General features: G+C 26.6%; 1 protein-coding gene and 1 pseudogene across 1 annotated transcript; both read right to left on the bottom strand.

The window, feature by feature from the left end:
• Window positions 1-1,357: 1,357 nt before the first annotated feature.
• Window positions 1,358-9,232, bottom strand: LOC111613762 (annotated as a pseudogene).
• Window positions 9,233-11,804: 2,572 nt separating this feature from the next.
• Window positions 11,805-23,913, bottom strand: LOC111613763 (V-set and immunoglobulin domain-containing protein 10-like). Its single transcript, XM_023355109.1, is given in 4 exon segments — window positions 11,805-12,580; window positions 19,704-20,057; window positions 23,689-23,850; window positions 23,892-23,913. Coding segments are annotated over 4 exon segments (888 nt in total). The 3' UTR covers window positions 11,805-12,230.
• Between the last annotated feature and the right edge of the window lie 803 nt (window positions 23,914-24,716).

Raw genomic sequence — 24,716 nt, forward strand, 5'->3', positions numbered from 1 at the left:
TAATGACTTTGCTGTAAAAGCAATGATCTGAGTATAAAATTAACCGAATTGCCTTTATATACCTTAAATTAAAACTTTAAAAGAATACTTATTAATCGTCTTCTAATTTTAAAGGTGATATTTTTAAATGGGCCGTAGATTTTTCTAACGAAAATGTGGCACGCTTGGGGTTGGCTAACTCTTGGATATTTATTTTGTAGAATTATTATATAATAAAATCTTTGCCATCATTTACAAATTTTGATTATGTTTTAAAATTAAAACTAGTAACTTAGAAATAATGAGTTGAAACTGCCAGACTCCATAAAGTCTGTTGGAAATCGTTAACAAATTCCAAAAATTGCTATGATGATGCAATCAAGAATTTTTCCTTGAGTAAATAATAATATTTGTTTAGAGTTCTCAAGTAAATTTATATCGAAAATTATTCTTAATCGATCAAATTAAGCATTTCATCCTCTAGTATTAATTAAGAATAAAATATAAATTTAGGATTTTGTTTACATTCGTTATAGCAATATTAATTTTGAAAGATATTGAATTGTCTAGTAAATTAGTAAAATTAAACAAAAATCTTCCAATTATAAGTTCATAAACTGTTTAAAGTAAATTTTAATATTTATTAAGAATATGTCTTGGTTATAAATAATCTCTAAGTTTTATGGGTACTTTTCGTTTTAACGATTTTGTACGATAATAAACCTACTTTAAAATAGATTTTTAATGATTGTTTTTATTCTGCTGTTTAACAATTAAATTGTTTTTTATATGCGTAAGTTCTTTTAATTACTATAAAACTAACCGAATGAATTCATTTCAATACTCTATACACTTATATATAAATGAATTTAAAAAAAAATCCAATTTAGGTAGGAAATAAGCATTTAATTTTTTCATTCTATAGCTTAATTTTATAGAAAATACAAAAATATTCATATTTTTAAGGCATCTGCATGATATAATTTATGTAATTAATCTATATTACAGTATATTAATATATCTAGAATTATTTTGATAAGTGAATTATCTTATCATAAAAAGTAATTTAGAATTTCAAAAATATAAACAATTTATTCAAAAATTTTATGATTTCTTATATTGGTTAAGGGCCAAAAACATTTAAATATAATAATGTCATATTGAAATTTTTGGCTCCAAACCAATAACAGATTTCGACATTTTAAAGCAAATTTTGGATTTAATAATTTATTTTTAAAATTATATAAACTTAATAAAAATATTTTTACATAATTTTAAAGTTAAATGTTAAAATTGTGGTTAATTAGTTTATTATTAAATAATAATAAATACACCTTTTAATAAGTCAATATACAATTATATAAATTGGAATACTTACATAGAACTTGTAACCTGACAGTATCTTCTAGAGGCTGATCTCCAGATGCACTCATCACGGGATTACTCGCCTTACAGATTATTGTTTTTAGATGATCATATCTTGAGAGAGGTAATATTAAGCGACTTATCGTGCGGAATGTACCATCATCTAAACCCTCCTCTTGAATGCTGGAACTCATTGCTACTATTTCGCTACCATTATACCACTTCACAGAAGCTGGAGGTTTGGCTCCATCAACGATACAAATTAATTCTGCGTGTTCCCCTTCAATAACCGGTACTGGCTGCTCTTCTAGTTCCAAAGCGAACGGTTTAACTGTAAAATTAAGTAAAAATTCTTTATTATAAGTTAAGATTTTAATACTCAACGCTATCACTTTACATCATTTCAACCGACAGTATTAAGTATAAGTTAATTTTCTCATTAGTATAATCTTATCAAAAATTGGTTAACACAGTGACTTAACAGCACTTAAAATCATGATATTACACGCATTAATAACTACATTTATTAATCTACTATGAATATTAAAATTACATTTTTCCTTATCACACTTTTTAATTATCCCAATGCACACATTTCCACCATATTCTTATTAATGTTTTATCCGATAATTATATAAAATTTATTCTATTGAGTTTAATTTCTCGCAAGAGTTTTCTCTAAATTATCGATAATAATTTTTTAAATTCATTTTAAAAATTTATATATTAACTAAAAATTATTTTTAACGAACATTTATCCGTCAGGTATTATTATTAATACTTAATATTTTAGAATTAAATTACTTTAAATAATTTCTACATATAATTTTTCTATAATAAATATATATGTATAAATTAATTAAAATAATATATTAGCAAATTTTTAAATCAAACTAGAGCTTATTATTTAAATAATTGATTTTATTTTTGACGTATTTTTCTAACAGTTGTAAGAATAACAGCAATAATAATAATCTTAAAAATTAAAGATAAGAATAAAATCGATGAAAAGATTTAAAAATTCGATTTTCATCCCCATATCAGATTTAGTTTCTTGTACTTATCTACCTGTCTAACTGCCACACTAACAGAATTCATATAAGTGAAAAGCACCAAGATATCACTTCTTACAACCAAGAGATAGATTTGTTAAATATATATATAAATATATCGATAAACCAATAACGTAAATCAAGCATAGAGAGATGTTAGAGAAATGATTTCCATTTTGTAAAACAAAACATTCTAATTTTTATTTTTTAATTCTATTTTCAAGAAAATAAATGACGAGACAATTTTTCTACTTTTATCGATAGATAAATAAACAAGAAAATTTTTCATCCATTAATAGAAAGTTTTGGCATTATTTTGACATTTTGGAAATTAACTTAGTAATACTTCATCTAAACAATCTGAAAGAAAGAATAATTTGAGAAAATAATATTGACAGTAAAAATGTCAAAAATAAAATGTATTTTGTAGATATTTCTGTCTTTATTTTTCTACTCGCAGATGTTGCATCTTATTACTGAATATTTTTGATGAAAGTTAGGATATTAAGATTTAACATATTGTACTAATGCCTCCTTAACACTTTGCTTGATGCTTGTAATGATCGTTTGCCTTGATAATATTAAGGATAAGGATATTATTAGCATATTGAAGATTTCAGAGTGGCAGTTAAACATTAATGGCGTTGCAAGAGTTTAAACACTTGTCAGAATTATATCATCAGAACTACATATTGAGAATAATTTAAATAAATATGTATTTCTAAAAACTATTTAAATTCAATTTTTCAAACTTTTAAAAATGTACATAAACGCCTTTGTTAATTTACTCTCGAAAATCTAAATAAATTACATTATTTTTAAATGTAATTATTATATTTAAATTGTTATATATAGTTAAATTAAATATAATAATTAGTTAATGCGTATATTTAGTAAGTTATTATATAAATACGTCTTTATAATTAACCATAAAATGACATTTATTGTTCTTTCTATTATATAAAGGAAGTTAGAAATTATCTAATAGCATTAAAGTTTCTAAATTCTGACTAAAAGCTGCTGTCTTGTTACATTAAAATCTTTTTAATTTCTTATTTTCGTAGAAAACTGTAAAACGTTACCAGAGTACTTTAAAGTTATTCAAAGAAAATTTAATCAACTTAGGCGTCTCTTGTATTGTACACACTTAACAGCTAGTTGGTAACTACTCTTAGAACAATCATTTTCTTAGAATAGCGACAGAAGGTTCACCTCCCCCGAATCTACTTTCAGGGTAAACTATAAATTTTCTAATCCCCTGTATATTTAAGAAAGGTAAACCTCTTCTTTTTTAATCTCTTCCATTTATCATTAAGTTTGACACGGACAGCAAAAGGCGATTTAAAATAGTTGCTAGTAGTAGCATTGTGTTCTAATACATGCTGAAATGACACATAATTGATCATCATTTATCTTATGTTTACTAATGGTTCAAAGAAAAAAAAAACCTCTCTTTGCGTGACATCAATCTGTCCAATTTACCTTACCATCAAGATCTAGTCGAATCCACGCAACTAATGGAGTTTCAGTAGCGTCATTTTCAACTCTGCATTCAAGCACTGCACCTAAATCTTCTCTCATCAGCTGGAACTTGACTCTCGACGTAACATTGTTTATACCCATTTCATTCTCTGACAAAGTACTTTCTTCAGGTAAATTCTCTTCTTTTTTCCACCATGACACTTCGGGTATCGGTTTCCCACCGATTGTTGTACAGTGAAACGTAACAATGGTCCCTTCGATAAATGGTCCCACACTAGAACCATTTCTGTATTCCCTTCCACCATAGAGTATGGTTGGTAAGTTGGGTCTTGCTAGAGAAAGAACGAAAAAAATTAGAATTTTGCTTAAAACTAATCTAATTATTTATAAACATAAATTATATATTTTTTAGTTTGGAAAACGTAATTATATCTTCGAAATAGTACAAATACTTTTTCATGACCCTGTTATTATTAGGATAAAAGTGAAATATAAATTTCAATCTACAATTTCTATACTTAGTTATATTATAATTTAATGTATCCATAAAACTTTTACTGGTACAGTATATATTACCAGTCAAGGTTTTATTGCTTTATAAATGAATAATTACTAATGAACTGTGCCTATTCAACTTTATCTGCAAATATAGACTTTAGTGAATGAAGAATTATTGAATTTCATTTTTTGTCCGAAAAGCTTCATTTACTTAAAAAATCATACAGCTTTTTAAAATAAAAATTAGTATTATTCATTTGTTGACAATTAAAATTTTTAACTATATATAAACAGAGTAACCTTTTATCGATTTTCTATAATTTAATATTTTATATTGAAAGATTATGATAAATTGCAATGTATGAATATTATTGTTGACTTTTTAAAAAAAGCATTTTGCCAAAATGAAAAACGTCATTGCAAATATTTCTAACATAAAACAAAGAAACATATACAACAGAAATTATTTCCACTTGATAAGAACGTTAAGTACAAATTACACGAAATCTCATTTGTTGATAAGGAAAGAAAAAGAAAAACAGTATAAAGTGATATATTTACGCAAAAAGAAAACTTGGACGGTATCCAGACATTTTAATTGAAAATCAATGAAAACCTATGTAAACTGAGCCAAGCAAGCATATTCCATTCGCTAAAGTTTTTGTGGTCGCTGCCCTCAAAGGTCCTCCAACCTTTTAGTGGCATTTCTGCAACCACAAATTTCTATAAAACGGTGAATGAAATCGGTAACGTTTAAAACTAAGCCGTATACTGTTACTACTAATTGTTAGAAAATAACGTTTAATTAATTTGCATAATATAAGAACAATAAGATAATCGTATTATGTGTAAACAACATGAAAATACTAAAATAAATAAAATAAAAATACTTTTTGTCGCATTTGTTTGAATAATCACCGTAATTAATTAATGTAAAAAGCATTAAAATAAACGTTAAAATTTATTTTAATTAACAATAAAAGTAATCAGATTACATATTCTTTTATTTATAAATTAAATCTGTGAGTAATTAAGATTATTTTATAACAAGTAAACACGCGAAAGTTAAGATAAAAAAAATNCCCGTATTTGATACAGGGATTATTATGAAAAGACAGAGAGAGGAAAGAAAGTTTGTAACAATTATTCTATATTACCATACATCCAATACGTAACAATTGTTTATTAAATGTGAAAAAATGAGTCAAATTATCTCATTTTTTATTATTTTAATCGATAAAAATAATATAAAATAGCGCATCTAACAAAAATAAATTCGATTGTACAAACAATAAAATTTTTAAAAAAAACATTAAATATAAAACAATTTTATATTATCTCTAAGGTTATTTAAGATTCGATATTTAAATTTTCTTCTAATAAAATATAGTAATTGTTACACGTAAACGTGTCAATTCTTTGTAAGTAGTATACGTCCCAAGATATTTGAAATGAAAAATGAATCTTAAAAATGTTACAAGATATTAAAAAGAATAAAGAAAAATTGTAATACACGAAAAATATCCGTCCCTTCGGTCCTTTTCAAATAGAATTCGAAGAAATAAGCTGTAAGGAATTTGTCGTAAATTAAATATATATATATTTGCTAATTATCGATTAGATTTTATTTTGTTATCGTAAAAAAAAAAAAATTCAAACAATTTAACTGGTTCTATGATTTTTATTTAAACGGCTCAACCTACTTGGTATCATGCTATTTTCACTGACTTGACATCTACTGGGAACAGAAATTCCCCAAAGTCGATGTAATAAATTTGATGGCGAAACAGTACATCTCAAGTTTCTTAGCTACGTATTTCTCAATTTTATTTTCTAGAAAACGATTAAATTTGGTTACTTTGGATACTTACTGTTGAAAACTATGAAATGACTAAGGAGTTACTTTCAAATTTTGCTTTTCAAAACGATAAAATATATATTAAAAAAAATTGTTTTTAACTTTATAAATATTTTAAAGTTGCGTGTAAAATTTTGCAAATTCTCTAGAAAAATATATTCTTAAAAATTATGCTTAAATTTTAGCACTAAAATTTCAACTTTTTTTATGATAAAAATGCTATTTTATGACTCGGATAATAATCATTTAAAAATTCTTTATACAGTTTAATGAAATTTTTAACAATCTACGTAATGTTAATGTTAAATATAAAAGATAAATTGCAAATTTTAATTTAAAATAAAAATAAAGAAAATTTAAGTTTTTACACAAATAACCTTCGTAAAGTGAATTTTTGTGAAAATTTAAAAACTAAATCTTTTCTTTTTTAAATTTAATGTTACTCGAAGAATAAAAATATTTATTTAAATTAATTTTCGAGATTTTTTTAAACGTGTACGTTATCTTTAGAGACGACTTCAACGTTTAGATTCATTAGGAAAGTGTATATTTAAAAATTTTTATCCCAATGTGATTTCTATATGGGTTTTAAATTGACTTTTGATTTCGAATTAAGTAGGAAAAACATATTTAAATTATAAAGAGTTGGGAGATGTGATATAAAAATATAAAAATCAGCGACTTCTTCAGGAAAATGTATTTTTGAAGAGACAACATAGAAAGTCGGGATGTTAGTCGTCTTGGATATTATCGACAATCCACAGGCTTCGAGTAAAAGAAAAACTAAGTCTTATCTTTACACAACATTTCAAATCTGGCATTCAGATGGGGTAGAGAGTAATCTGCCAAATTTGCCCCCATCCAAGTCGTTTCGTCGCATTCAATAGATCCACCTTAGTTTCTATTGTGGTTGAAAATACGATTGGATGGATAGTAGAATAGAAGTAATAAAAATACCAGTCGCAATTAATCTTGTGCCCAGTCGAAGATGGAAATCATCCATAACGAAGTTTTATAGAACCACTGCAGTCGGATATCCTGACATTCCACTGTCGGCAGTTGATAAGCGAGTGCATATTGAGAAGTTGGTCTTCTCTTATCTCCAACTCTTGATATCGATTCTCATTATTATCTAGTACGAGAGGCGATAGTCGTGCCCCGCCCGACATATTTTACCACGACCGATTGAAATGCGTATAAGACCAATAAAGAAGTTCCTTTCCCCTTTTTCATTTATTTTCAACCTCTTTTCATATTTTCAACGCTTATCTATTCTAATAACTTACCGTGCATCAATAGATNTTTAAACGTGTACGTTATCTTTAGAGACGACTTCAACGTTTAGATTCATTAGGAAAGTGTATATTTAAAAATTTTTATCCCAATGTGATTTCTATATGGGTTTTAAATTGACTTTTGATTTCGAATTAAGTAGGAAAAACATATTTAAATTATAAAGAGTTGGGAGATGTGATATAAAAATATAAAAATCAGCGACTTCTTCAGGAAAATGTATTTTTGAAGAGACAACATAGAAAGTCGGGATGTTAGTCGTCTTGGATATTATCGACAATCCACAGGCTTCGAGTAAAAGAAAAACTAAGTCTTATCTTTACACAACATTTCAAATCTGGCATTCAGATGGGGTAGAGAGTAATCTGCCAAATTTGCCCCCATCCAAGTCGTTTCGTCGCATTCAATAGATCCACCTTAGTTTCTATTGTGGTTGAAAATACGATTGGATGGATAGTAGAATAGAAGTAATAAAAATACCAGTCGCAATTAATCTTGTGCCCAGTCGAAGATGGAAATCATCCATAACGAAGTTTTATAGAACCACTGCAGTCGGATATCCTGACATTCCACTGTCGGCAGTTGATAAGCGAGTGCATATTGAGAAGTTGGTCTTCTCTTATCTCCAACTCTTGATATCGATTCTCATTATTATCTAGTACGAGAGGCGATAGTCGTGCCCCGCCCGACATATTTTACCACGACCGATTGAAATGCGTATAAGACCAATAAAGAAGTTCCTTTCCCCTTTTTCATTTATTTTCAACCTCTTTTCATATTTTCAACGCTTATCTATTCTAATAACTTACCGTGCATCAATAGATGGGCATAAGACAATGATGGACATTTTCCTCGAACGTATGTCACGTCACACTTGTAGCTTCCTTCGTCTTCTAATTTTAAAGGTGATATTTTTAAATGGGCCGTAGATTTTTCTAACGAAAATGTGGCACGCTTGGGGTTGGCTAACTCTTGCAATGGTTTCTCAACCGTATCACTGTACAAATATAACCTTTTCCACTCGTTCGACACATTTTTCGTCCATGTGATAAAATATACTTCACCGCAAGATTCTACATCTACGTCGCATGGAAGCTCCACGGATTCACCCACGGTTCCTGTAACCGTAGCTTCTTGACCTGTTCAAAAATATACAAAGAAACCTTATTAATTTTCATAAAGTGGAGCGAGTTACCTTAATTATCATTAACGTAATGAATTGCTCTATTATTTATTCCGTAAGTAGTCTACTTTAATTGATAATTTTAACCGGATACAGGCATGTTTGTTTTGGACAAAAAACATTCATTTATAAATCTAGATGTTATATTTTTCTTCTTGTAATATTTATTTTCTAAACAATATCGTTAAAGTCTATTTATTTGTTTACTATTTTTATTTCCAAAATTTATTGATATATCTTTACGTATTCATAAGAAGTAATGGTATTTTTTAAGCTTACTTTGCTTATTATCAATATATATCATAAATATAAATCACAATATGTAAATTAATTATAGTTAATTTTATAAATGCAAATGAAAGATAAATCTTTTACATAGCATAAATTTGTCGTAAATTAAATATATATATATTTGCTAATTATCGATTAGATTTTATTTTGTTATCGTAAAAAAAAAAAAATTCAAACAATTTAACTGGTTCTATGATTTTTATTTAAACGGCTCAACCTACTTGGTATCATGCTATTTTCACTGACTTGACATCTACTGGGAACAGAAATTCCCCAAAGTCGATGTAATAAATTTGATGGCGAAACAGTACATCTCAAGTTTCTTAGCTACGTATTTCTCAATTTTATTTTCTAGAAAACGATTAAATTTGGTTACTTTGGATACTTACTGTTGAAAACTATGAAATGACTAAGGAGTTACTTTCAAATTTTGCTTTTCAAAACGATAAAATATATATTAAAAAAAATTGTTTTTAACTTTATAAATATTTTAAAGTTGCGTGTAAAATTTTGCAAATTCTCTAGAAAAATATATTCTTAAAAATTATGCTTAAATTTTAGCACTAAAATTTCAACTTTTTTTATNTATACATAAATATATTTTTAAAAAGGTATCGAAGTGAGTAATTAAAAAATCCTTCAAAGAATTTTTTTTCTTTTTCTTTTAAGTTTTAATTGACTTAAACAATTTACAAAACTATGGAAAAAAGTGTCTTACTTGATACTTTTCTAAACTTTAGACATGCAATTATAGTAAGATGACACAATCAAACGATTATTTATCACACGGATTTCACCATCGTGACAATGTTGCCCGGAAAGTTAATCAGTCAAACATTGGACCGTCAATTCGGTTCAGCGCTCTCCATACACAATCTTACTCATTATCTGTTGTGATTAATGAGCTTATTTCCGATCTCAGCCGTCTTTGGTTCTAAAAATCCACGCTTCAATTCGTTCTGTTTGTAATCTCCTTATTGAGATTTATTCAAGTGACGCTTGTCAACCGTCGCTCCAGGCTATGTTTCGCCTTATATTAGGCAAAGATGCTACCGGCCATACAATGACATAATGGATATTTACTGCAAGCTCTCTGATCATCTCCAAACAACAAATGAAGTAAGGATGAAATTCGATAACAAACACTATTTCACTAATAATTAATAAGTCAAGTTACTTTAGTAAGATGTTAATTGCAGTTTAGATATTTCTATTAAAACACGATTACATATTATCTGTATTAACGAGAATTCTATTATATTTAGTAATATTTTACGAACTTTACATATTGGATTAAATATTAATTACTATCGATTTTTTTATAAAGATAGAAATAGTTCATTTTGTCCGTTCATTTGTCTGTTTGTCAATGATGAAATCTTGCAAACTGCATGAGAAATTTGAGATTTTATAAAAGTTTTAAAGGCATAACGTATGTTTTTATTTAAAATCTATCCGGGATAGAACTAAGATTTAGAAATTAAATTTTATTTTTCCTTGAATTAATAATTCCTAAAAAGGGCCTTTGCAAGTATTTGATTTGATACATTCTAATAATTAAATAGGGTGAGAGTAGATGAACGTTTGAACAATATATACTGAAAGTTCGCTATAACATTACAGATTTATTATTATTNTTTTTGACGTATTTTTCTAACAGTTGTAAGAATAACAGCAATAATAATAATCTTAAAAATTAAAGATAAGAATAAAATCGATGAAAAGATTTAAAAATTCGATTTTCATCCCCATATCAGATTTAGTTTCTTGTACTTATCTACCTGTCTAACTGCCACACTAACAGAATTCATATAAGTGAAAAGCACCAAGATATCACTTCTTACAACCAAGAGATAGATTTGTTAAATATATATATAAATATATCGATAAACCAATAACGTAAATCAAGCATAGAGAGATGTTAGAGAAATGATTTCCATTTTGTAAAACAAAACATTCTAATTTTTATTTTTTAATTCTATTTTCAAGAAAATAAATGACGAGACAATTTTTCTACTTTTATCGATAGATAAATAAACAAGAAAATTTTTCATCCATTAATAGAAAGTTTTGGCATTATTTTGACATTTTGGAAATTAACTTAGTAATACTTCATCTAAACAATCTGAAAGAAAGAATAATTTGAGAAAATAATATTGACAGTAAAAATGTCAAAAATAAAATGTATTTTGTAGATATTTCTGTCTTTATTTTTCTACTCGCAGATGTTGCATCTTATTACTGAATATTTTTGATGAAAGTTAGGATATTAAGATTTAACATATTGTACTAATGCCTCCTTAACACTTTGCTTGATGCTTGTAATGATCGTTTGCCTTGATAATATTAAGGATAAGGATATTATTAGCATATTGAAGATTTCAGAGTGGCAGTTAAACATTAATGGCGTTGCAAGAGTTTAAACACTTGTCAGAATTATATCATCAGAACTACATATTGAGAATAATTTAAATAAATATGTATTTCTAAAAACTATTTAAATTCAATTTTTCAAACTTTTAAAAATGTACATAAACGCCTTTGTTAATTTACTCTCGAAAATCTAAATAAATTACATTATTTTTAAATGTAATTATTATATTTAAATTGTTATATATAGTTAAATTAAATATAATAATTAGTTAATGCGTATATTTAGTAAGTTATTATATAAATACGTCTTTATAATTAACCATAAAATGACATTTATTGTTCTTTCTATTATATAAAGGAAGTTAGAAATTATCTAATAGCATTAAAGTTTCTAAATTCTGACTAAAAGCTGCTGTCTTGTTACATTAAAATCTTTTTAATTTCTTATTTTCGTAGAAAACTGTAAAACGTTACCAGAGTACTTTAAAGTTATTCAAAGAAAATTTAATCAACTTAGGCGTCTCTTGTATTGTACACACTTAACAGCTAGTTGGTAACTACTCTTAGAACAATCATTTTCTTAGAATAGCGACAGAAGGTTCACCTCCCCCGAATCTACTTTCAGGGTAAACTATAAATTTTCTAATCCCCTGTATATTTAAGAAAGGTAAACCTCTTCTTTTTTAATCTCTTCCATTTATCATTAAGTTTGACACGGACAGCAAAAGGCGATTTAAAATAGTTGCTAGTAGTAGCATTGTGTTCTAATACATGCTGAAATGACACATAATTGATCATCATTTATCTTATGTTTACTAATGGTTCAAAGAAAAAAAAAACCTCTCTTTGCGTGACATCAATCTGTCCAATTTACCTTACCATCAAGATCTAGTCGAATCCACGCAACTAATGGAGTTTCAGTAGCGTCATTTTCAACTCTGCATTCAAGCACTGCACCTAAATCTTCTCTCATCAGCTGGAACTTGACTCTCGACGTAACATTGTTTATACCCATTTCATTCTCTGACAAAGTACTTTCTTCAGGTAAATTCTCTTCTTTTTTCCACCATGACACTTCGGGTATCGGTTTCCCACCGATTGTTGTACAGTGAAACGTAACAATGGTCCCTTCGATAAATGGTCCCACACTAGAACCATTTCTGTATTCCCTTCCACCATAGAGTATGGTTGGTAAGTTGGGTCTTGCTAGAGAAAGAACGAAAAAAATTAGAATTTTGCTTAAAACTAATCTAATTATTTATAAACATAAATTATATATTTTTTAGTTTGGAAAACGTAATTATATCTTCGAAATAGTACAAATACTTTTTCATGACCCTGTTATTATTAGGATAAAAGTGAAATATAAATTTCAATCTACAATTTCTATACTTAGTTATATTATAATTTAATGTATCCATAAAACTTTTACTGGTACAGTATATATTACCAGTCAAGGTTTTATTGCTTTATAAATGAATAATTACTAATGAACTGTGCCTATTCAACTTTATCTGCAAATATAGACTTTAGTGAATGAAGAATTATTGAATTTCATTTTTTGTCCGAAAAGCTTCATTTACTTAAAAAATCATACAGCTTTTTAAAATAAAAATTAGTATTATTCATTTGTTGACAATTAAAATTTTTAACTATATATAAACAGAGTAACCTTTTATCGATTTTCTATAATTTAATATTTTATATTGAAAGATTATGATAAATTGCAATGTATGAATATTATTGTTGACTTTTTAAAAAAAGCATTTTGCCAAAATGAAAAACGTCATTGCAAATATTTCTAACATAAAACAAAGAAACATATACAACAGAAATTATTTCCACTTGATAAGAACGTTAAGTACAAATTACACGAAATCTCATTTGTTGATAAGGAAAGAAAAAGAAAAACAGTATAAAGTGATATATTTACGCAAAAAGAAAACTTGGACGGTATCCAGACATTTTAATTGAAAATCAATGAAAACCTATGTAAACTGAGCCAAGCAAGCATATTCCATTCGCTAAAGTTTTTGTGGTCGCTGCCCTCAAAGGTCCTCCAACCTTTTAGTGGCATTTCTGCAACCACAAATTTCTATAAAACGGTGAATGAAATCGGTAACGTTTAAAACTAAGCCGTATACTGTTACTACTAATTGTTAGAAAATAACGTTTAATTAATTTGCATAATATAAGAACAATAAGATAATCGTATTATGTGTAAACAACATGAAAATACTAAAATAAATAAAATAAAAATACTTTTTGTCGCATTTGTTTGAATAATCACCGTAATTAATTAATGTAAAAAGCATTAAAATAAACGTTAAAATTTATTTTAATTAACAATAAAAGTAATCAGATTACATATTCTTTTATTTATAAATTAAATCTGTGAGTAATTAAGATTATTTTATAACAAGTAAACACGCGAAAGTTAAGATAAAAAAAATAATGTTTTTCCTTAATAAAGTTTTTCTCATTTAATATTTAAGTCAAAATAATTACAGTAAAAATATTAAAGTAGAAAATAAGTATTTTTATTTTTATCATTGATTTTTTTTGTGTACTTTTGTTGACTATGAAAGAAAACAATTGTAAAGGGTAAGCGATGCTATGCAAAACGTAGTTCAATGCTTTCTGTAAATTTAATTCAGTGCACAATATACGAAATTGGAAACCAGCTTTAAAATATAATCTGAAGAGTTAACAAATGGAGAGATAAGTTGCGAAAATTGTGAATAACATATACTAACTTGTAACAGTATATTTAGACATTAAAATCTAACATAAATATAAATCACAATATGTAAATTAATTATAGTTAATTTTATANAAAAAAAAAAGTGTTTTAAAAATGACATCCCCACTACCAATATCAGTTGCTGGTGAAATAACTAATCTCGTGTTGGTTTGTTTTAATTGCTTTTATATCGATTTGGCAAAATTCCCAACCAAAAATACAGAAAGAATGTATCGATAGAAAGCACATTGTTCAATTCCAGCACCATTTCTATCGATTTGCTATAATGCCATTTATTAATTTCCACCTTCCTAACATAAATAGAGATTGGGATAGGTTTTGCAGAAACGAATGGTTCTATGGTGAGTCTTAGATTGCAAGTAAGAGGAAGATAAATATTGTTTTTTCTCCTCGAATAACTAAGCTTCTTTCATCATCCAACAATCTTTACTTTGTAAATTAACGTAATGACTTTGCTGTAAAAGCAATGATCTGAGTATAAAATTAACCGAATTGCCTTTATATACCTTAAATTAAAACTTTAAAAGAATACTTATTAAAAGGAGCAGGGAAAAAAATAGCAGATATCGGGTTGTATGTATTTTTAATAAATATACATCATTTATTTTAGATATTTATCTATTTAATTAAAAATAAATCTATAAGAAAATTTTCTCTTCGAGTTTGGATAGTACAGTAAAATTATGTTTCCACCAGGTTGGAGTATTTTATTAAGAAGACAATATCCGTATGAATTTTTTGCTATTAGTCTTCTCTTACCTTTTAATATGGATACGGTAAATATTGACTTTGTTTATCCAATCAAAAAATTAATTAAAAGGCATGAAGAAGAGTGTTCTGCCTGATAAAGCGGAATATTTATGTTTTAGGCAAAATGATTTTTTTTTTTTATTTTAAAAGTTACTTGTCTAATTATTCGCTATTTTATATAGTGATTACATCGAGAAATACGCTTTAAATTTTTTTAAATTAAAATGTTAATAATATTTTTAAAATTTTACGGTTCAAAAAATTCAAATAAATGAATTTATTTGTGTCATTTTAATGATTTACTGTTTATAAAGTATAAACAGATATAGTATTGAATTATATCAATAATAGCATAAAAATTGTTTATTTTTGTTTACTTGTTTTGAGTATTAAAACATTTTATTCGTAACAAGTATATGAAATAAAATGCTTTAAGCAAAACTTTGTTCGTTTTTAGAAATACAGAAATAAGAGAAGCTACATTTTTGAGAATTTCACGAAGAAATACTTGAAATATGATATTTAAGGTTAAGAGGGATGTTATAAATGCTTGGAAAATCGTCTTCTGTAAATCGTCATCTCTTAAACTTGTAATTTTATTTATTTGAACAACGAAAATATAGCTATATAATAAAAAAAATTAATGTTTTAAGCAAATAAAGCGAAAAGTTAAAAGTAAAAGTATACAACTGTATAATGCAATTTATGAGAATATTGTAAATATTATACTCATGCAATGTTACCAATATTTTTATATTGCCTAATATATTAGTTATATAAAATTTTGTATTAATCTATATAAGATAGATTTTGTATCAAATTCTTTTATGTTTTTCCTTTTATATCGATACAAGTTCTCTACAAAATCAGGCAAGGCAAAGATATCACGAAAACATGTTAGGATATTAAGAAGAACGGTCAAATTTTACTAATATTTACTAAAGAAATTTCGTTAAATTTAGTAGTATTAACACACACAACTTTTAATATATTGCGTTTTTCAGGATTACATAAGACCAATAGATATGTTGTTTTCATCAAAAACTAATAAAGAATTTGCAGTAGTTTCGAGAAGAATTTTTATATCACTAGAAATGTAATTTTTTCCGGTAAAACATAAATGATCATAAACATGTTATCTAATTCTTTAAAAAGAATATAATCTTAACCTAGTGCAATGACCGCTTCATATTCATTGCAGCTAAAGTTTTTGTCGAGAGAGAACATTAAGATAGGTAAAGTAAGTAATTTTCTCAAGATATTGTCCATGGTACTGTCAAAAAAGCCAGTCTGTATGTGTCCAATATCTTTTTAGCAATAATGTCAGCCATAACTTTGAAAGTAATGCCGAAACTAGCCAATCGGAATGGATCTGCACAAAAAGCAAGCAAGAATGTCTTTCATCAGAAACTGCACCTATTGTAACTCTATTGAAGTCATTGTTGAGTATAAAATATATTGTTTGTATCATTCGGATTGTTTTTAGAACTAAGTGATAAAATTGCTTATTTAAGACCAAAACATGGTTGTTTCTCGTACAGGAATTATAAATTAATAACACTATAAATTCAATTTCTTCTCGTATAAAAATTTTATATTCCAACACAACTTTATATCTTATTTTTAACATTACAAATATCTATAAACGAGTATATGTGTGTCTCCCGTATATTAAATAAATATAATTTAAATTTAAAGTTTTTAGTGTTCTTAGTAATGAATTCTATCAAATAAAATAAAATTAAATTTTGTTGAAATTAAATTCTTTGAAAGAAAGAAATGGCGATGGACGATGTTTGCTATGTCTTCCGAAGAAATTGTTCAACTGATTGCCTACAAAAAACAAACATAAAAAAAATCGTAATAATTTAGGGGAAGTAGAGGGCAAAAGTTCAAGTTGATTCTGGTTTTCAACAGATCCAATATAAAATTTTTAATACATACATAAAATTTAATTTAAAATAAATTATTTTTTGATTATCTTATAAAATAAAGCTTATTATAGCATCAGAAAATAATATTAATCAATAAAACAGCAAAGAAAACGTTATTTTTTATTTAGTCACATTGTTTATCTTATTTTTAATTCATTAACTCTTTCAGACGTGATTATGGATATTTAATGCAATTTTCACTATATTTTATTAAAACACTTTCTAATGCTACAATTTGTATGTTTAGCCTTGTAGATATCAGAGAAATTATTAATATTAACAGAAAATTTTTATATAATCAAAATCGTTTAAACTGTAGTACATTTATTACATATTTTATAATGAATGCAAATTATAACTTCTTTCAGAGATATTTTTACATCAACAAATCAATTTAAATTTACCATCTGCTTGCTCTCTCACAAAATAGAAATCGTTATGTCAAACTTGATAATCTTTTTTATGAAGATTTATTAAAGTTTTAACCGCTCTAAACTGTCGTAGTGTGTTTTTCTTTAAAGAAAAAAATTTTTATAGATAAAAAAACAAGTGAAAAGTTTTCAATAAAATCTATAAAAAAATACAAATATTTTAGTAACTTTAAAATTACATAAGCTTTACAGTAATAAAATCATTTTCCCATTTTGTGCAATCTCGAATTTTGCATTCAAAAACAATACAGCTGCAAAGAAAAATCCTCAGATCAATACCGCATAACCTGATACGTTTTCGATTTAAGTATCTTGTGCCTAGTGAGGTTTTCATCCCTACGTTTCACATATTCAATGTCCTGTGGATGTATAATGGCTCAAGCGCGAATGTAGAGTTGGTTATCTGAGCCAGTCTGTTGCCATTCCCAAGTCAATTTGGAGAACGTACATGTAAGGATACAGAAAATTCTACGTCACTTTAAAGAGATATTCAAATAGTTGATGATGTAAAGACTACGTACAGTATACATTCTTATCTGTTGATGGATAGACAAAGTTGTTCTAATGATGAAGATATGTTATTTTTTGTAAATTCAACCTCTAACTTCTTTCAAGTTAATACAAAAGAAGGAATTTTGATTGTAAATCTTTAGAATAAAATAAAATTCTTTAAAATTATGTAGATCACGCAAACTATTTGGAAAAAATTGGTATAAAGATATATCAGAGAGATAAGTTGCGAAAATTGTGAATAACATATACTAACTTGTAACAGTATATTTAGACATTAAAATCTAACATAAATATAAATCACAATATGTAAATTAATTATAGTTAATTTTATAAATGCAAATGAAAGATAAATCTTTTACATAGCATAAATTTGTCGTAAATTAAATATATATATATTTGCTAATTATCGATTAGATTTTATTTTGTTATCGTAAAAAAAAAAAAATTCAAACAATTTAACTGGTTCTATGATTTTTATTTAAACGGCTCAACCTACTTGGTATCATGCTATTTTCACTGACTTGACATCTACTGGGAACAGAAATTCCCCAAAGTCGATGTAATAAATTTGATGGCGAAACAGTACATCTCAAGTTTCTTAGCTACGTATTTCTCAATTTTATTTTCTAGAAAACGATTAAATTTGGTTACTTTGGATACTTACTGTTGAAAACTATGAAATGACTAAGGAGTTACTTTCAAATTTTGCTTTTCAAAACGATAAAATATATATTAAAAAAAATTGTTTTTAACTTTATAAATATTTTAAAGTTGCGTGTAAAATTTTGCAAATTCTCTAGAAAAATATATTCTTAAAAATTATGCTTAAATTTTAGCACTAAAATTTCAACTTTTTTTATGATAAAAATGCTATTTTATGACTCGGATAATAATCATTTAAAAATTCTTTATACAGTTTAATGAAATTTTTAACAATCTACGTAATGTTAATGTTAAATATAAAAGATAAATTGCAAATTTTAATTTAAAATAAAAATAAAGAAAATTTAAGTTTTTACACAAATAACCTTCGTAAAGTGAATTTTTGTGAAAATTTAAAAACTAAATCTTTTCTTTTTTAAATTTAATGTTACTCGAAGAATAAAAATATTTATTTAAATTAATTTTCGAGATTTTTTTAAACGTGTACGTTATCTTTAGAGACGACTTCAACGTTTAGATTCATTAGGAAAGTGTATATTTAAAAATTTTTATCCCAATGTGATTTCTATATGGGTTTTAAATTGACTTTTGATTTCGAATTAAGTAGGAAAAACATATTTAAATTATAAAGAGTTGGGAGATGTGATATAAAAATATAAAAATCAGCGACTTCTTCAGGAAAATGTATTTTTGAAGAGACAACATAGAAAGTCGGGATGTTAGTCGTCTTGGATATTATCGACAATCCACAGGCTTCGAGTAAAAGAAAAACTAAGTCTTATCTTTACACAACATTTCAAATCTGGCATTCAGATGGGGTAGAGAGTAATCTGCCAAATTTGCCCCCATCCAAGTCGTTTCGTCGCATTCAATAGATCCACCTTAGTTTCTATTGTGGTTGAAAATACGATTGGATGGATAGTAGAATAGAAGTAATAAAAATACCAGTCGCAATTAATCTTGTGCCCAGTCGAAGATGGAAATCATCCATAACGAAGTTTTATAGAACCACTGCAGTCGGATATCCTGACATTCCACTGTCGGCAGTTGATAAGCGAGTGCATATTGAGAAGTTGGTCTTCTCTTATCTCCAACTCTTGATATCGATTCTCATTATTATCTAGTACGAGAGGCGATAGTCGTGCCCCGCCCGACATATTTTACCACGACCGATTGAAATGCGTATAAGACCAATAAAGAAGTTCCTTTCCCCTTTTTCATTTATTTTCAACCTCTTTTCATATTTTCAACGCTTATCTATTCTAATAACTTACCGTGCATCAATAGATGGGCATAAGACAATGATGGACATTTTCCTCGAACGTATGTCACGTCACACTTGTAGCTTCCTTCGTCTTCTAATTTTAAAGGTGATATTTTTAAATGGGCCGTAGATTTTTCTAACGAAAATGTGGCACGCTTGGGGTTGGCTAACTCTTGCAATGGTTTCTCAACCGTATCACTGTACAAATATAACCTTTTCCACTCGTTCGACACATTTTTCGTCCATGTGATAAAATATACTTCACCGCAAGATTCTACATCTACGTCGCATGGAAGCTCCACGGATTCACCCACGGTTCCTGTAACCGTAGCTTCTTGACCTGTTCAAAAATATACAAAGAAACCTTATTAATTTTCATAAAGTGGAGCGAGTTACCTTAATTATCATTAACGTAATGAATTGCTCTATTATTTATTCCGTAAGTAGTCTACTTTAATTGATAATTTTAACCGGATACAGGCATGTTTGTTTTGGACAAAAAACATTCATTTATAAATCTAGATGTTATATTTTTCTTCTTGTAATATTTATTTTCTAAACAATATCGTTAAAGTCTATTTATTTGTTTACTATTTTTATTTCCAAAATTTATTGATATATCTTTACGTATTCATAAGAAGTAATGGTATTTTTTAAGCTTACTTTGCTTATTATCAATATATATAAGAAATTATAGAATTATAAAAATTATTATTATATTTTTCTAATAAAATATTTAGGCCTATATAAATAATAAATTTTTTATTGGTTAAAAAATATGAAAATACAAATTCAAACTAACAAATTTCCGAATTAAAGTAGCTTAATAATTACAGTACACTAGTAATTACGACGAAATTAAAGCTAATTAGTAAATGTGACAAAAAAATTCAGTTATTAATCCCACGAATTTCCCTTTAATTGAAAGAAGTTTAAATTAACACATTTTTCTCTTCTTTCTTAATTTTCTAGATTTGGTTATAATATAGAAAAAAAGGAGATGAATAATTCGTTCAAATAAAAAAAAAAAAAAAAAAANTACTAATGAACTGTGCCTATTCAACTTTATCTGCAAATATAGACTTTAGTGAATGAAGAATTATTGAATTTCATTTTTTGTCCGAAAAGCTTCATTTACTTAAAAAATCATACAGCTTTTTAAAATAAAAATTAGTATTATTCATTTGTTGACAATTAAAATTTTTAACTATATATAAACAGAGTAACCTTTTATCGATTTTCTATAATTTAATATTTTATATTGAAAGATTATGATAAATTGCAATGTATGAATATTATTGTTGACTTTTTAAAAAAAGCATTTTGCCAAAATGAAAAACGTCATTGCAAATATTTCTAACATAAAACAAAGAAACATATACAACAGAAATTATTTCCACTTGATAAGAACGTTAAGTACAAATTACACGAAATCTCATTTGTTGATAAGGAAAGAAAAAGAAAAACAGTATAAAGTGATATATTTACGCAAAAAGAAAACTTGGACGGTATCCAGACATTTTAATTGAAAATCAATGAAAACCTATGTAAACTGAGCCAAGCAAGCATATTCCATTCGCTAAAGTTTTTGTGGTCGCTGCCCTCAAAGGTCCTCCAACCTTTTAGTGGCATTTCTGCAACCACAAATTTCTATAAAACGGTGAATGAAATCGGTAACGTTTAAAACTAAGCCGTATACTGTTACTACTAATTGTTAGAAAATAACGTTTAATTAATTTGCATAATATAAGAACAATAAGATAATCGTATTATGTGTAAACAACATGAAAATACTAAAATAAATAAAATAAAAATACTTTTTGTCGCATTTGTTTGAATAATCACCGTAATTAATTAATGTAAAAAGCATTAAAATAAACGTTAAAATTTATTTTAATTAACAATAAAAGTAATCAGATTACATATTCTTTTATTTATAAATTAAATCTGTGAGTAATTAAGATTATTTTATAACAAGTAAACACGCGAAAGTTAAGATAAAAAAAATAATGTTTTTCCTTAATAAAGTTTTTCTCATTTAATATTTAAGTCAAAATAATTACAGTAAAAATATTAAAGTAGAAAATAAGTATTTTTATTTTTATCATTGATTTTTTTTGTGTACTTTTGTTGACTATGAAAGAAAACAATTGTAAAGGGTAAGCGATGCTATGCAAAACGTAGTTCAATGCTTTCTGTAAATTTAATTCAGTGCACAATATACGAAATTGGAAACCAGCTTTAAAATATAATCTGAAGAGTTAACAAATGGAGAGATAAGTTGCGAAAATTGTGAATAACATATACTAACTTGTAACAGTATATTTAGACATTAAAATCTAACATAAATATAAATCACAATATGTAAATTAATTATAGTTAATTTTATAAATGCAAATGAAAGATAAATCTTTTACATAGCATAAATTTGTCGTAAATTAAATATATATATATTTGCTAATTATCGATTAGATTTTATTTTGTTATCGTAAAAAAAAAAAAATTCAAACAATTTAACTGGTTCTATGATTTTTATTTAAACGGCTCAACCTACTTGGTATCATGCTATTTTCACTGACTTGACATCTACTGGGAACAGAAATTCCCCAAAGTCGATGTAATAAATTTGATGGCGAAACAGTACATCTCAAGTTTCTTAGCTACGTATTTCTCAATTTTATTTTCTAGAAAACGATTAAATTTGGTTACTTTGGATACTTACTGTTGAAAACTATGAAATGACTAAGGAGTTACTTTCAAATTTTGCTTTTCAAAACGATAAAATATATATTAAAAAAAATTGTTTTTAACTTTATAAATATTTTAAAGTTGCGTGTAAAATTTTGCAAATTCTCTAGAAAAATATATTCTTAAAAATTATGCTTAAATTTTAGCACTAAAATTTCAACTTTTTTTATGATAAAAATGCTATTTTATGACTCGGATAATAATCATTTAAAAATTCTTTATACAGTTTAATGAAATTTTTAACAATCTACGTAATGTTAATGTTAAATATAAAAGATAAATTGCAAATTTTAATTTAAAATAAAAATAAAGAAAATTTAAGTTTTTACACAAATAACCTTCGTAAAGTGAATTTTTGTGAAAATTTAAAAACTAAATCTTTTCTTTTTTAAATTTAATGTTACTCGAAGAATAAAAATATTTATTTAAATTAATTTTCGAGATTTTTTTAAACGTGTACGTTATCTTTAGAGACGACTTCAACGTTTAGATTCATTAGGAAAGTGTATATTTAAAAATTTTTATCCCAATGTGATTTCTATATGGGTTTTAAATTGACTTTTGATTTCGAATTAAGTAGGAAAAACATATTTAAATTATAAAGAGTTGGGAGATGTGATATAAAAATATAAAAATCAGCGACTTCTTCAGGAAAATGTATTTTTGAAGAGACAACATAGAAAGTCGGGATGTTAGTCGTCTTGGATATTATCGACAATCCACAGGCTTCGAGTAAAAGAAAAACTAAGTCTTATCTTTACACAACATTTCAAATCTGGCATTCAGATGGGGTAGAGAGTAATCTGCCAAATTTGCCCCCATCCAAGTCGTTTCGTCGCATTCAATAGATCCACCTTAGTTTCTATTGTGGTTGAAAATACGATTGGATGGATAGTAGAATAGAAGTAATAAAAATACCAGTCGCAATTAATCTTGTGCCCAGTCGAAGATGGAAATCATCCATAACGAAGTTTTATAGAACCACTGCAGTCGGATATCCTGACATTCCACTGTCGGCAGTTGATAAGCGAGTGCATATTGAGAAGTTGGTCTTCTCTTATCTCCAACTCTTGATATCGATTCTCATTATTATCTAGTACGAGAGGCGATAGTCGTGCCCCGCCCGACATATTTTACCACGACCGATTGAAATGCGTATAAGACCAATAAAGAAGTTCCTTTCCCCTTTTTCATTTATTTTCAACCTCTTTTCATATTTTCAACGCTTATCTATTCTAATAACTTACCGTGCATCAATAGATGGGCATAAGACAATGATGGACATTTTCCTCGAACGTATGTCACGTCACACTTGTAGCTTCCTTCGTCTTCTAATTTTAAAGGTGATATTTTTAAATGGGCCGTAGATTTTTCTAACGAAAATGTGGCACGCTTGGGGTTGGCTAACTCTTGCAATGGTTTCTCAACCGTATCACTGTACAAATATAACCTTTTCCACTCGTTCGACACATTTTTCGTCCATGTGATAAAATATACTTCACCGCAAGATTCTACATCTACGTCGCATGGAAGCTCCACGGATTCACCCACGGTTCCTGTAACCGTAGCTTCTTGACCTGTTCAAAAATATACAAAGAAACCTTATTAATTTTCATAAAGTGGAGCGAGTTACCTTAATTATCATTAACGTAATGAATTGCTCTATTATTTATTCCGTAAGTAGTCTACTTTAATTGATAATTTTAACCGGATACAGGCATGTTTGTTTTGGACAAAAAACATTCATTTATAAATCTAGATGTTATATTTTTCTTCTTGTAATATTTATTTTCTAAACAATATCGTTAAAGTCTATTTATTTGTTTACTATTTTTATTTCCAAAATTTATTGATATATCTTTACGTATTCATAAGAAGTAATGGTATTTTTTAAGCTTACTTTGCTTATTATCAATATATATAAGAAATTATAGAATTATAAAAATTATTATTATATTTTTCTAATAAAATATTTAGGCCTATATAAATAATAAATTTTTTATTGGTTAAAAAATATGAAAATACAAATTCAAACTAACAAATTTCCGAATTAAAGTAGCTTAATAATTACAGTACACTAGTAATTACGACGAAATTAAAGCTAATTAGTAAATGTGACAAAAAAATTCAGTTATTAATCCCACGAATTTCCCTTTAATTGAAAGAAGTTTAAATTAACACATTTTTCTCTTCTTTCTTAATTTTCTAGATTTGGTTATAATATAGAAAAAAAGGAGATGAATAATTCGTTCAAATAAAAAAAAAAAAAAAAAAA

Source organism: Centruroides sculpturatus, unplaced genomic scaffold (assembly GCF_000671375.1).
Source record: "Centruroides sculpturatus isolate CEXI.00-Female unplaced genomic scaffold, Cexi_2.0 scaffold2028, whole genome shotgun sequence".
NCBI lineage: Eukaryota > Metazoa > Arthropoda > Arachnida > Scorpiones > Buthidae > Centruroides > Centruroides sculpturatus.